Source organism: Anabrus simplex, chromosome 2 (assembly GCF_040414725.1).
Source record: "Anabrus simplex isolate iqAnaSimp1 chromosome 2, ASM4041472v1, whole genome shotgun sequence".
Classification (NCBI taxonomy): Eukaryota; Metazoa; Arthropoda; class Insecta; order Orthoptera; family Tettigoniidae; genus Anabrus; species Anabrus simplex.
In genome coordinates, this window is record NC_090266.1 from 436,160,979 (window position 1) to 436,175,454 (window position 14,476).

General features: G+C 37.9%; 1 protein-coding gene across 1 annotated transcript in view; it reads right to left on the reverse strand.

Annotated features, from left to right (window-relative positions):
• Positions 1-3,202: 3,202 nt before the first annotated feature.
• Positions 3,203-14,476, reverse strand: part of LOC136862878 (venom protease) — a 291,355-nt gene continuing 280,081 nt past the window's right edge. Inside the window, exon 8 of the mRNA XM_067139153.2 lies at positions 3,203-4,314. Coding sequence (XP_066995254.2) covers positions 4,156-4,314 — 159 coding nt within the window. The 3' untranslated portion in view covers positions 3,203-4,155. The remainder of the gene's footprint in view (positions 4,315-14,476) is intronic.

The window sequence follows — 14,476 nt, forward strand, 5'->3', positions numbered from 1 at the left end:
ATCACATATCATAAAGTAATAATGTAACAAAATGATCTCTGTATCCATGTCATGGAATTTGCTACCTGCGAACGTTAGAGACAATCCTATTCATCGCAAGTTTATAGTGGCGTTCCGCGAGTATTTGTTGAGTAGATCCCGCTGACTTGCTGAATAATTGTTGAGTGAATGAAATTATGAATGGGATGAATGAATGGATTACTGTACTTACGTCATTTAAGTGTATTTTACTTTTTGTATTTTAAAATTAAGGATTCTATTATTATCATTGTTAATATTATTACTAGTGTTATTGCTATTAATATTATTTGTGTTATTTGTATTTTTAATTACTGTATAAATTATGTACATATATACTCTTCTAGTGGTTAAGTGTAAGAGAAGGCCTTGAGCCCTAAAGCCACCAATAAAGGCATTATCTATCTATATATTATTAGTGTTATTATCATTATTATTATTATTATTATTATTATTATTATTATTATTATTATTATTATTATTATTATTATTATTATTATTATTATTATTATTATTATTGTCCAGACTTAATTAGAACATCAACATTGATTCTTTAATTGAAGAGACTAAAAATAGAGATTGGTGTACTATGAATTATCTACTAGTTTTTTTTGTAGTAATAGGTAAACAATATGTTAATTCATCGAATGAAATAGGAAACGTTTTCCAAATGGAGCACGACTCAACTTCCCTATCCATTTACTAGCCGAAAACAGATAGTGAACACATTGCAGTAGAACACACTACATATATATCAGCCAATATACTGCACCATCGAATGTACATGAACAATGGCATGTTTAAACAAAATGTTGATGTCGTGGCTAGTGTTTCAGATTTATATGCAGAAGAGGCTGCGTTGTATCACATGCTGTATGATTAATCATGGACTAGATTGAGGTTCTGGACTTGTAATCACTGCAATCTTCCGTTAAACATATGTAAGTACGAACGTTGGGTCATAAGTATTTTTACTCAAATTTGCCCGGTATTATCATATAATGCTCATGTGGACTGGAAAGCTTGACACTCGTAATGCGTGGATACAGCGGGAGAAGGCGGAGCGTTGAACGAGTAGCACGCACAGGGCGATCGGATTGCTGTCCTCTGTCAGTCTTCGCATAGAATGGATGTGACGAGGCAAGAACAGCGTGCGTAAAGCAAACTCACCGTTCGCCAGTCCGCAGAATGGTGACATGCAAGGTAACTACGAAGGCAGAAGTTAAGCCAAAACCCTTCCCTTCATGATTGGTCATCGTGGCTTAGGACGCCAGAGGCGTGATTACTTATTATTTCCTTACATAAGGCACAGAGATTTCAGGAACGTACTGCAGAACAGTGCTGCAGAGGCAGGTACATTGTACAATTCTCAACAAAGCCTTCCTTCTCCATGACAAACTTATGCAGAGGAGGCTGCACAGAGGCAACTTCAGCGCTGGGGATGGGAAGTACTAGAGCACCCGACATACTCACCGGCCCTGCCTCCGTGCAATTTTGACCTCATCCCTGAAGTGAAGGTACCGTTTCTTGGGAGACGGTTTGGAACACGACAGGACATTGCCAGCACTATGAAATATGAGGCTGAAAAATTCAAAAATAATATCCGCCGACTCACGCATTCTTGGCAACATGTTGTGGACAATCTATGGGACTAGCTGGAGGATTTATCGTACAGGTTACTGTACTCTCAAAGAATAAACATTATGTAGCACAAGGATGTCATAGCTGACGGCCTCCTCACTTTATATCCAGCACCTAGTAAACCTACTCGGCAATATCCATACATTCCACTGCACCTTATGCTCCCCACCCTTATTTTGTGTATTTCCATTTGTCTGGTAGATCCCAAATTCATTCGAAAAAATAGTTGCCATGACTAATGCCCTAACCCTCGTATATAGAGTAAATGTGCAGCTTTCCAAGATGATCTAGCAGAATTAGAATCATCTGGGAGACAAGAAGTACTTACCTTCATAATACGACGACATTTATTGACCTGTTCATGAAGATTGAAAATACCTGTCGGATTCTTCATTTTGAAGCATTGCGTTCAAGTGTTCGTAAAGTTGGGAATAGTTTGACTATGTATATCAATAGTCGTATGGTCGTAGGAGGGAACAATTTGACCACTCTGATACCTGGAGCTTTCTAACAGTTTGTTTTAGTGCAATTATTTGGGCAAGAGATGTCGATAGGTGCGTAGAGAATTTTGGGGTAATATAACATCATTTCACTCTCTTATAAAAGTCTGAGTATTGAGTCAGAAACTACTCTCAAGAGGGCGGTAGATAGTGGCAGTATGATATCTAGAAAATCTCAATACATTGTAGTCTAACACCGAATCTCTACGGCAGAGCGTGGTTGGATGGTTCAATTGATGAAACATAACTGGTGAAATTATAGTTGCAGGCTATTTCTTCCCTTCACTATAATGTAGCCATCCTCCCTCTTATCTTGTTATCTTCACCTTGTTTACACCTCCTACATTGTGATGCCGGAGTTCAGCTCCCTTGAGCCTTCTTTTCTCCTTTCTCCGTTGAATAACCAGCGAAACCATATATTTTCAGTGCTCTTCACTGATTAATTTTGCTTAATACCAATATAATGGTCAGTTATTGGACATTATACATTTTCCAGACTCATTCTTGGTTGCCTGCGTTTTGACCCCCGTGTGCTAAGTTGGGATCATCAGTTGGTACTTAGCACACTCATCAAGACGCATGTCTAGTGCATACCGTGGGGGTCACTGCATAGGCTACTTGAAGCCATCAGCAGTGCCAATGCACTATGAGAGACTTTGTCTCATTTCCAAAAATTGATGCCTGCCTGGCCATCAGATGATATAGATGTTGATTCCCATAGGGAACATTATATATTTGTCCTGAATGAGTAAATTTATAATACCAATATAATGATCCGTTATTGCTTAGTAAGGAAGCAAAACACCTCTACAGATGTTTCTTGTAATATCAGTTCGTAGTGTTAAACCTGCCCAGAATATAAAAACTATGAAAGTACTACACAGTACGTAACTTTTGTCCGTAATCAGCTCCAGTCTCCAAATATAATTTGGTACCAAGACTCATGTACAAGAAGAAGAAAGAGTCCAACAAAATTTATTCGTTTTACTAACTTTAAACTAAGGATTGCTCTATATGAAATATATTGTTGTCAACTTATCGTGACCTTAGGCCTCCATACACTTGAATCAAGGAAAATGTATTTTTATATAACGTTTCTGTCCAAAATCTTGTCAAGTAAACTTGAATGCCCGGATATTCATGGTAAGGTATCCCTCTAAATTCCTATTGATGACACTCATTCATCTGACATATTTTATGATCGTTATCACGGCACAAACTATAGTTACTATAATGGGGTGAAGCGTTTCCAGCACTCTGTTTATTTGTTTCCCAGTTTAGACATTTTCAAAAGTACTATTTGGAACATTAGAAATATTTTACTTGGTTATGAATCCATTTAAAAGTATTTTACTTTTCATCATTTTACCTACAGATTGTTATATAATTTGGCAATTTGCTATTCTTTCAGTTCAGATTGACATTAGTTGTATTAGAAATAATCTTGCACTTAATACCATACCCTAGTATAAATTAAGTTCTTTCATCTATTCAGACAAATTTAATGAAATGCTGTAAAATGTTGATGTAAATAATAAAAATGAACAAATTCTCCGTTGATAGAACAATAAACGATATCCTAATTCATAAATTCGTATAGGCCTACTGCACTCTTATTAAGAGGTCAGTAATTGAATTCGCAGATCAATTTTCTCCTTCAACAGTTTAGCATAGTCAAGAAACTGGAATAAGAATATGTCTTCTACCCAGTCTACCTGTCTTATGTGATCTTGAATGGGAACTTTCATGTATAGTTAAATGTGTCTCAAATAGACCATGCGATTAAGCGTTTAGTCTCATATGAGGTACTGTGTTGTATTCATGGGAAAGTTGCAAAGCGAACAAAACCGCTTATACGAACGTTGAATTGTACAGTAACAATGTAGGATGTTCTTGTCGTTCTTGTATTAGCTAAAATGTATTTGGCATTTGATTAAAAATAATTCTCATAAAACACAAGTGTTGCAGAAGTTCAAATCCACTTCAAGCTTGATAATCAGAAAGCACTGTTTTTAAGAATCCAGTCGAGGTATCTGTTGACGCGGGTGTATACTCCTGGACTGCCAGGATTTCCACACATAATTCCCCAAGATACTACACCAATCGTCATCCAACGTCCGTCCTCTTTGTACATCAGTGGTCCACCGGAATCACCCTGTTAAAACAGAAAAATATAACTGTCAGTTTCACAATACGTATACAGTTTTACTACATAAATTGCTGCATAATTAGACTAAATGAAACAACTGAAAAGATAATTGATAATGTGATTATTTTAATCGTTATATTGTTTACAGTGTATTTTACAATAACACTAGAGTGACGAGTAACCAAAAGTTAAGATAATACCTTCATCAGTTAAACGATGGTAAATGTAACACTTTATGGGCATTAGACAATGTTATAGTCAATTCACCTACATAACGTCCGACTCGTTGGCTGAACGGTCAGCGTACTGGCCTACGGTTCAGATGGTCAAGGGTTCGATTCCCAGCACTCGGGGATTTAAACCTTAATTGGTTAATTCCAATGGCACGGGGGCTGGGTGTATGTGTTGTCTTAATCATCATTTCATCCTCATCACGACGTGCAGGTCGCCTACGGGTGTCAATTTCAATGACCTGCACTTGGCGAGCTGAACCCGTTCTTTGATATCCCGGCACTAAAAGCCATATTCGACATTTCATTTCAACCTACATAACATTCCGACTGATTTGAAAACAATAATTTTCATTCCCAGGACTAAATGGCCTTCTTAAGAATAACAGAAAGCATTACTCCTGAGAATCCGGTCGATTCATCTCTTCATGAGGTTGTTCAATCCTGAACTGAGGGGATTTCCAAAATAAATTTGCCAACTTTTAGGTTCTTAAAACCTATCAAAGTTATCCGGCTATAGTGAGAATTTTTGTCGGAATGATTTTCTTGACAGTGTTAGACCAAGACCAGTGTGTGACGTTCCACCCTTCATGTTTATTATTTACATGGATGATTTATTGAAAATTATAAAAAGACAGGGAGGGGTCCAGCTGTGTTAATACATGGTAAGCACTAAGTATCTTGCCAATGATTTCTTCGGAATGGCGTATTATGCTGATAACTTGAATTTTAGTATTTTAAGAGCATTTAATGCCAGGTAAGGAAGACGAAATTAGAAGAACTGAATAATTCCAATTACCTGACTTGTGTTGTCTCCCGATAAAGCATGGTGAAATTTATTTTTATTTTGTATATTCTCGTTCAGTGCACTTTGTATTTTGCTACCTATATATACGTACATTTTATATTAGGAATGTATATGCGAAGGAAAATATCAGGCAGCTGGCTACGCGAAAGCAACGGAAAAGTAAAACAAAGCACAAAGTTTGAGTATCAGGATTTTCAAGACAAAATTATTTATTGTGTTGCGGATCAAGGCATGCTTGTACACGACGAGGCATACTCATTACTAAAATTCCAACGTGCCTTGGGGCATATTATCCCACTCTTGGATAGGAGGTTCAGTCATTTGCTGCATATTAGCTTGAGGATTAGAGCGGTGGACAATTGCTCTTTTCCATTCACGCCATTCATGTACAACACAGATCATTTCACCAGAATATGCTGGTTACACCATTCGTTCTACGCCACCAGTCTCAAGAAACTAACTGGCCACTCTGGCTCGAAGCCCATGAGCATTATAACCTACGGGTGTAATGCCTTCACCTACAGAGTCAGCAAATCCTGTAACTACAGATTAGACTGCGACGTAAATCCAATTGTAAAAAAAAAAAAAAAGTGCTTTTGATGTTACAGCATATAAGGGCAGTTTTAATGTTTGGAATCGCGTAGGAGAAATAATAATAATAATAATAATAATAATAATAATAATAATAATAATAATAATAATAATAATAATAATAATAATAATAATAATAATAATAGTACAGTAGAACCACGTCAATCCGGACCCCGTTAGTCTGTACCAGACAGCCGTTTAATAATAATACATAAATGCAATTACAGTATAAAGCTGAGTTTCGAAAGCAATGTTGTAAACTACGCAGGAGGATATCGTTGAGAGTGTAGTTGCTGTAGAAAGCACTGAAATGGATGAAACAGATGATATTAACACTAAGCCAAAACTTAGTGAAGTTAATGACCATCTAAATATTGTCATTAAGTACAGTACGTTGAAGATAACAACTATGAAAACATACCTGGATGTTACGAACTTTTGGGACATCTGCATGAGTTAATTATCAAATAAATTAATCTCGAAGGAAGACAACAAATTATCAGCAGTATCATCAAACCAGTAAGCGTGTCATGTGTGGTCAATGAAGGTATGCTTTGATGCCATGTTCCAATTACGTACTGCAGTAGTTATTCTGTATTTTGAAGGGCCTAGTACTGTATTGCACCATATCTTGTATACTAAATAACGTTAAGTTTGTATTTATTAAATTTAAAATATTGTACTCTACACGTTCTTTTTACTGAAAAGAGGTTTTAAAATTGTAGCATGGCTCATTTCGTAAGTTTGTTTAATCCGGACTTTCATTAATTCGGACAAGTTATAGTCTCAATTAGACCGGATTAATGAGATTCTACTGTCATAATAATAATAATAATAATAATAATAATAATAATAATAATAATAATAATAACCACCCGAAGTGTTGAAGTAGTTTGCAGTTAACAATTAACCTGATACATTAAAGAAAATTCTAAATGCAGTTCAGAATTGTAGTGTTGCTATATGATTAGATAACATTTTGCTTACTGTACTGTTGTGTGTAATAATTGTGTAATCCTTTGCATATTTATTTAACCGCACTTTAAATTTCTGTTAGCGTGTAGTACGACATAATAAGAAGAAGAAGAAGAAGAAGACGAAGAAAAGCAATAATATTAATAATCTGTCCACGTATTTAGCTTTAACAATATTCCAACGTTTGCAGTTAATCTGTTATTCCTACAAATAGGTACCCCTATTTTGGATATTTATTTTTCGGTATCGTGGCTTGTTTCACTGTCGTGTAATTCTTGTTTAGTATACAGTCTTTCGTCGTTTCCGGGACAAAACCTCGTATGTGATAATATTTTTGGAGATATACTGACCCACAGCACATGCATTATGAAGAGCGAGAATGCCTTGACCATATTCATACAAAATTGAACCATAGATGACAGAACCTTACCGGCCAAAGTTGTAAGCTAAAAATATTTCACACAAAAGGTTTTGTCCCGGCAGCGACGATTTATTTCCTTTGATACTTTTTTCGCAGAATACGTTATTTGATTTTTTCTGATATTACCATAATATTTCTGTGAAGAAGATTAATTAATGTTTGAGGAATGTAGGCGTAATGACATCGAATATGGGTGGGTATTGATGAGTATGTGGTAAGAGATAGAGGGTTTAAGGGACATAATCAGGCTCTAACGGAGGAGAGGAATGGAGAAGGATATGCAAAAGAGAAAATGAGGGAAAAGAGGAGTTGTAGAGAACAGGCGGGCTAATGTTTTAAGGTAAGGAAATTGAGGGCTAAGGAACATGGTCAGTGGAAGAGTTTAGGAGGGATTACCGTGAGGAATTGATATGAGTCACTACAAGTAGAAGAAAAGAAGAAAATGGGTGGCAGGGAAGTGAGATAAATGGAAATGCAGAGTAGAGGATAGCAAGAGAGAGGCGGTACAGTATCATAGAAGTGAGAAATGGGCGGTACAAGTAGATTTTGCAGCTATCATGGAATTAAAGTGGGACCAGGAAAGGGAATGATCAAATGAAAAGGGGAGGTAGGGTCTCTGGCCTTGATGGACTCAATTGCTTTTCAGTTTGAAAAAGTGTGTGTAGGAAAGAAAATCAGGGTCAGTGTTATCTAGGAATTAGGTTAAGACGGATGAGGAAATTGGAACGGAAGGAGAAAGGTAAGGAGAATATGGGTATTTTTCACTTTGGTACCAACCACGTAAGACAAGCAGAAATAAGTACCTGCATTGCTGGGGATGTGTGGGATCTTGCTATAGCAGCTGGGGAGAAGTTTCAAGAAGCGGGGATTATTTTCATTGGGGTACTTTGGGAAAGGGATACCGACTTAAAAGTGATCGTGGATATATAAGAGATTACGGAGAGGGCAGTCGAAAATTAGTGGTGAGATTTGTAGATCTTGATCGATGGATATGAGATAGCGAACTGTTAAAAATGGCCTTCATTTGAACCATATAGGTATGTAATGGATAGGTATATCTTAGGGGATTAATTTAAAAGGGTTATCGGGATGTACGTTCAGGGAAACGGGGTGGTCTACGGAGTAATGATGATAGTACAGAGACCTAGAAGTAAAGCAAGGATGACGTAATGTTGGTAGTGTTAATCTGTAGAAGTACTGTAAGGAAAGGAAAAGAATTAAGTAATTTAATAGATATACATTTACAAAACAATGTGATGGAATATGAATAAAGGCTGTGAAGTGAAAATGTTCTGTCTGGTGTTTATCGTGGAGACAGGGGAGATTCGATGCGAGGGAGAGTATTCAATTTGGTAAAAATTAATTTGTAAGCTTTTTAAGATGTTAAGGGTGAGGAACTTGAAATTCTAGGTATGAGGCTTTCTTATCTCTAAACTACCGGGAGAGTTGGCCGGGCGGTAAGAGGCGCTCAGCTGTGAGCTTGCGTCAGGGAGATAGTGGGTTAGAACCCCACTGTCGGCAGCCATGAAGATGGTTTTCCGTGGTTTCCCATTTTCACGCGAGGCAAATTCTGGGGCAGTACATTAATGAACGCCACGGCTGCTTCCGTTCCACTGCTAGGCCTTTCCTATCCCATCGTCGCCATAAATCCTATCTGTGTCGGTGCGACGAAAGTAAAATTGTAAAACTTATCTGTAAACTTATGTCAACTTGATGTTTGTGGGGTGTTCAAACCTGGAAGGGGTGACACTGACGCTTTCGTAGAATTATTTGATCAGATAATCAGCTACGTAGGGAATGACACAGATAGGAACGTGATCGTAGCAGGTTATCTCAGTTTCCCAAACGTTAACTGATTAGGTAATGAGAATGACATGAAATACGATCACCAAATGGTAAATAAGTTAATCTAGAAAGGACATATGAATGAGAAAGTGAAGAAACCAACCAGAGGGAAGAACGTTCAACACGTAGTGCTGCTAAAACTAGACGAGATTTCCTGAGAAAGTGCAGTGATATATTGTATTATTGATCATGGAACTGCTTTTCTCTCGTAGTTAGAAATAAATATAATAGACAAAAAGGTTGTAAACATAGGATCATTAATCAATACCGTATGATGGATAGGAGGGGTGTGAGGAAATTTCGGAAAAAGTCATTATGATTGGAGGAAAATGGTAAATAAAATGGTAAATAGGCTAAGGATTGGTACAAAGATATAGTTCAGGAGTGTGGAAAAGGTCATGTACCTTTAAATTTGGTAAGGAATGATAAGGACTCAATACACAGAGTACAGAGTGCTGGTTAGAAAGGAGCAGGCTGAAGAATTTCCTTGCAAATTGAATTTATCAAATAAAATCAAATATATTCTGACATCTTCTCCTCTTCAGCAACCTGACCAAAAAAAATCACTGACCGAGCAAGTGGCCACGCGGTTTGGATCACGTAGCTACCACCTTGCTTTCAGTAGGTAGTGGGTTCGAACTCCACTGTCGGCAGCCCTGAAGATAGTTTTCCGTGGTTTCCGTTTATCCCACCAGCCAGATGTTTATCGTATGTTCATTAAGGGCACGGACGCTTCCTTTCAACTTCCACCCCTCTCCTATCCAATCGTCGCCGTAAAACCTAGCTGTGCCCGCACGTCGTCAAATAAATTGTAAATTTGAAAATGTAAAAACATACCATTTACAGAACCCTCAAAGGAATAATAAACCCATACATTTTCTAAATGATGCTGATATTCTGGAGGGTGTCCTTAAGGAGGTTTTAAAGCTGCCAGTATATACACCAGAAAGTATGATACATTCAGTAAGGAAGTACAGAGAATTAGTTTCCTTCAGAAAATAAATTCCTGACAGAATCTAAATCATGTTAATGGTGTTTATATTTATGGTACAAGGAACTGTGTTCACGAGATTCAAGAATGTCTGCGGAAGCTCAACATTAATTAGAGCTTGGAGATAGGCAAGAAAAATGATATCAATATCCGTAAAATTAAGAAAGAGCTCCGTGAACGTGAGTTTCAGAATTCGTGATCACTGCCTCAAAATAGTAAAGGAGTTGTCGCACACAAGGTATTGTACCGGTTACGACCTGTACATGAGTATTTTTTGAGTATAAATGACATTTAATTATCACGCGTAATGTTCTGAGCACGCCTGGTTTGTTTACCGTCAGCGGGGCAAGCAAGCGAGTGAAGGACAGCTGTGAGCTGTGACGTAGCCACAGGGGCTAGCTAGACCGCCCGCCCGTCACATCACGTGTTCCCAGCCTGGACTCGTATATTCTAGATTCCACGTCACATCTTCCAGATTGTTCGACGGGGAAAATTTTGTAACTCCCGTAATAATTATGCTAGCGGCTTGAGCGATATGTCATCTTGTTTGGAATCACTAGAACGTCGCAATGCTCGAGTTTCAACTAAATCCATCAAAGGATTGAGGAGATATTCAGTCAAGCCGTATTGTGACGTAGACGTCCCGGATCGAATAAAAGGAGGGCCCACTGTAGCCTGTTCACTCAGTTACAGCTGAGTAGTCAGCGTGGACACTCTCGCTGCTACTATAGTCGTGTAGTGACAGTCCCGACGAGGAACTCTGTAATTTTCTAAGTATTCATAAAGTGAACTTGTATTTCCTTCGAGTGTAGGAGAACGAATTCTTCCAAGTATTCTCAAGTGGACTTGCAATATTTCGAGTGTTAAAGAACATTTTCTAAGTCTTCATAATTGAACTTACAATATTTACGGGTGTTCGAGATTGGAATTTTTCCAATTATTCATGAAATGGACTTGTATTATTTACGTGTGCTAAATTCATAATTGGACTTGTATTATTTACGTGTGTTAAGGAAAGAAATCTTCATAAATTGAACCTGCAATATTTGCGAGTGTTAAGAGACTCATTCTTCTAATAAACAGTGATTTATAAACTTTGCTAGTGATGATCTCTGAATGTGCTTTAAGTTCCCGTAAGCATAAATTTGTGATTTTGCTGGTACTGGATCAAAGACTTATAAACTTTGCCGGTGATGAACTCTAACTTCATTCAACGTCTTTAAAACATAAATTTAGGATTTCACCTATGTTTATTCAAAGACTTATAAATTTCGCCAATGATAGACTGTAAATTTATTCATGTGGATGGACTTGTGTTTTTCGTACATGTACACTCAAAGACTTGTACATTCGCCAGTGTTGATTCAAAGACTTTATAAATCTCGTCAGTGATGAACTTTAAATCTATTCAGATTTTCATGTGGATGGACTTATGTTTTTCGTCCGTGTTCATTCAAAGACTTGTACCTTCGCCAGTGGTGAACTTTAAATTTGGTCATAGTTTCATGAGAAGGGACTTATGTTATTTTTGCCAGGATTTATTCAGAGACGAAGACTTTTGCTAATGGTGAACTCTGAAATTATTTTCCGCGTATACAGAGACATCATTTTTACGAGTGTTAAATTTTGAAAGTCTTGATGAATGATAACCAGTGACTTCGCTAATAGGTTAATCACCCAAGGTTTTTATGAACTCAGATTTATCAGTACTGCGAGTGACCTTGGAGACATCAACCCTCTCAGTCACATTGGACTGAGGTAGTAAATGGTTATCTGTAACATCACCAGGATCATCGGGGTTCGACCTGGGCCTCGAAAGTTCGAGGCATCTCTACCTTCTACCAACCCAGACAGTCCACCCGCTTCTGTACGGAGTCCTTGGAATCTTCTGGAGATTGATCCAACCTGCCCGGCTTGGTAAACTGGAGAATCCGAGCCATATTATAGGACTATGTGGAAGACAACTTATATCTACCTGGAGGTGATGTGCAATTTCATGTCTTATATGAATAAACTCATGTTCAGTCAAAGTCAACGTTTTCTTGTAGATAGGACCCTACCTCCTGTACCGTGCCCTAGCTACTAGTCACCCAGTTTTTGCCCTGAGAACTATATACTTGCTTACTTTAAAATATAATCTGAGAGTCGGGCTCTTTTACCGGTACAGTATGTCCTGCAGCCAGCTCGTGGGTAAATAAACCTGAGTCCTTAACAAGCGATGAGTGGAAAGAGGCAATCAAAATGCCCCAAGAGCCCTTCCGGGCTGATCTCAAGATGGCAACCACACCAGACACTGTCTCAGTGAGAATGAAACCCTTGCTCACGTTTTGGGAGCTTGCCGCACGTTGAAACACTCCACAACCCCAGACATCATCGAGTGTGATTACTAACTGCAAACACACCGATCAAGTTTTATTCCGTGTATGAAGAAGTTTACGGTGTCCCCGAAAATGGCGGCACTGTGGGGAAATACATGAAAGCCTTCCGAGACAACAGGATGATCGATACTTCAGTGAGATTCGAGGCCCAAGCTGAACAACCAGCTGAACTCCACAGTGGTAAGTGTAGAATCTAAAACGGCACAATTCCCCACTAAAATATCAGCTGTCAGATATCTCGGTAATTGGCTCCGTGCCCATCACCCTCCTTTCCTTTTCAGTTCTGCCGACAGTTTGGCTAGACGTTGCAACCAGCACCCTGGAGTATTCCATAACCATCTTCATGAACCACTTGCATGGATTGGGACTAGTGTTCATGAATACTTCAGGTATAATGTTATAATGTACAACGTATACCTTAATAAGGATTATTTCTTATAAGGCTGTAGATTTGATTAATTTGATGTACCAGTGTTTTTTACTACATAATACCTTGCCCATCATTGTAGCCTCAGTCTTATAAGGCATTCGATTCACCATTGCTGTAGATGGAACAAATTAATTAATCTTTGTAACATTAACAGCTATGACAACTTCATCTTCCATCCATCAGCGTAGGCACCGTAGAACAAACTTTTTTCTACAAACGATCAACGTGCTCCATGAAGTGCGACGTTTCCTGGAACCATGACATGTGGGCCTCTGTCGCTTATAAATAATGTGGCAGTGAGATATCTCAAAACAATGTGGATGTTAAGCTGGCGTACATGCTGACTTGGTGCCTCAGCGGTTTCTATAGGCTACTAATAGGCATAAACGAACAGACAGTACTACACAAAACCGTGTCTTATTTAGAGGACTCTTAGTTATTATATATATGCTACCCCTATGACTTCTAACAGAATTCGAGCCACTTTACCTGTGCAATTGAGACCCTACTGTTGTTCATTTCATTAATGACACATCTGAAATCTGAGCTCTCTAACTCAGACACTCGCAATGGCTCCTTCATGTATTCCTGGCATAAAATGCATTTGTCAAACAGAGTGTAATAACCGCTCCACTACTTTGAATATAAATGGAAAGAAAGATGTGTACAGTTGTAAAATGGCATATTCATGTGATATAACAGGTCTCCATCTTCCTTACTGACTGCTTCGGAAGCACATTTCATCTTTCGAAGTTTACTCTTCTCTCTTAGTTGTTCTTCAGATCTGATGCGTCTTCGTTAGTAACTTATAATTCTAGCGAGAAAATATCCTGAGAAATACATGATTTCTTTCTATACTCCCTTCAGTAGATGTTATAAAGTTAACGAATTAATCTGTGCATCTATTACAGCCTATTCTAAGTAATGAAAACGATAATGTAAAATACACACCCGACGAGAATATTAGTGAATTCTGACATTCATACATGCAAAGTCTTTGACTAAACATACGTCACTTAAGCCTCAACTAGTATTTACGATACGTATTTTTAGGCTCAAAACCAGCTAGATCACTTTGTAATTAGACTCAATGATTAAGGCTAGTTTAACCAGATGGATTTCAAATAAATGTGCTTACCACTAACGCAAAGGGTTTCATCAAACTCGTTTTCCGATAATGGAATGGAGGCTTATGTGTCCCAAGTGAACAGCAGATCAGACTACACCAACATGTACTTGAGCGCTATTTAAATTTGGTATTGAGCTTTTGGTCAACTTATAGTGATATTCTTCGCCACGGTGAGTATCTTATCTACTCAGTTCTTTAATTTGTGCTTAGAAGGTGAAATTTACGAAACATTAGACATTTGCGAGTCGAGTGATAGAATAAGAGGTTTATTGCCGGAAGTAATTGGCTATGAGCAAAAAAGCGAACACATTATAAACAAAAAAGTTTCTGCAAAAGACATAAAAGTCACTGGGGAAGTATTTGCAGTATA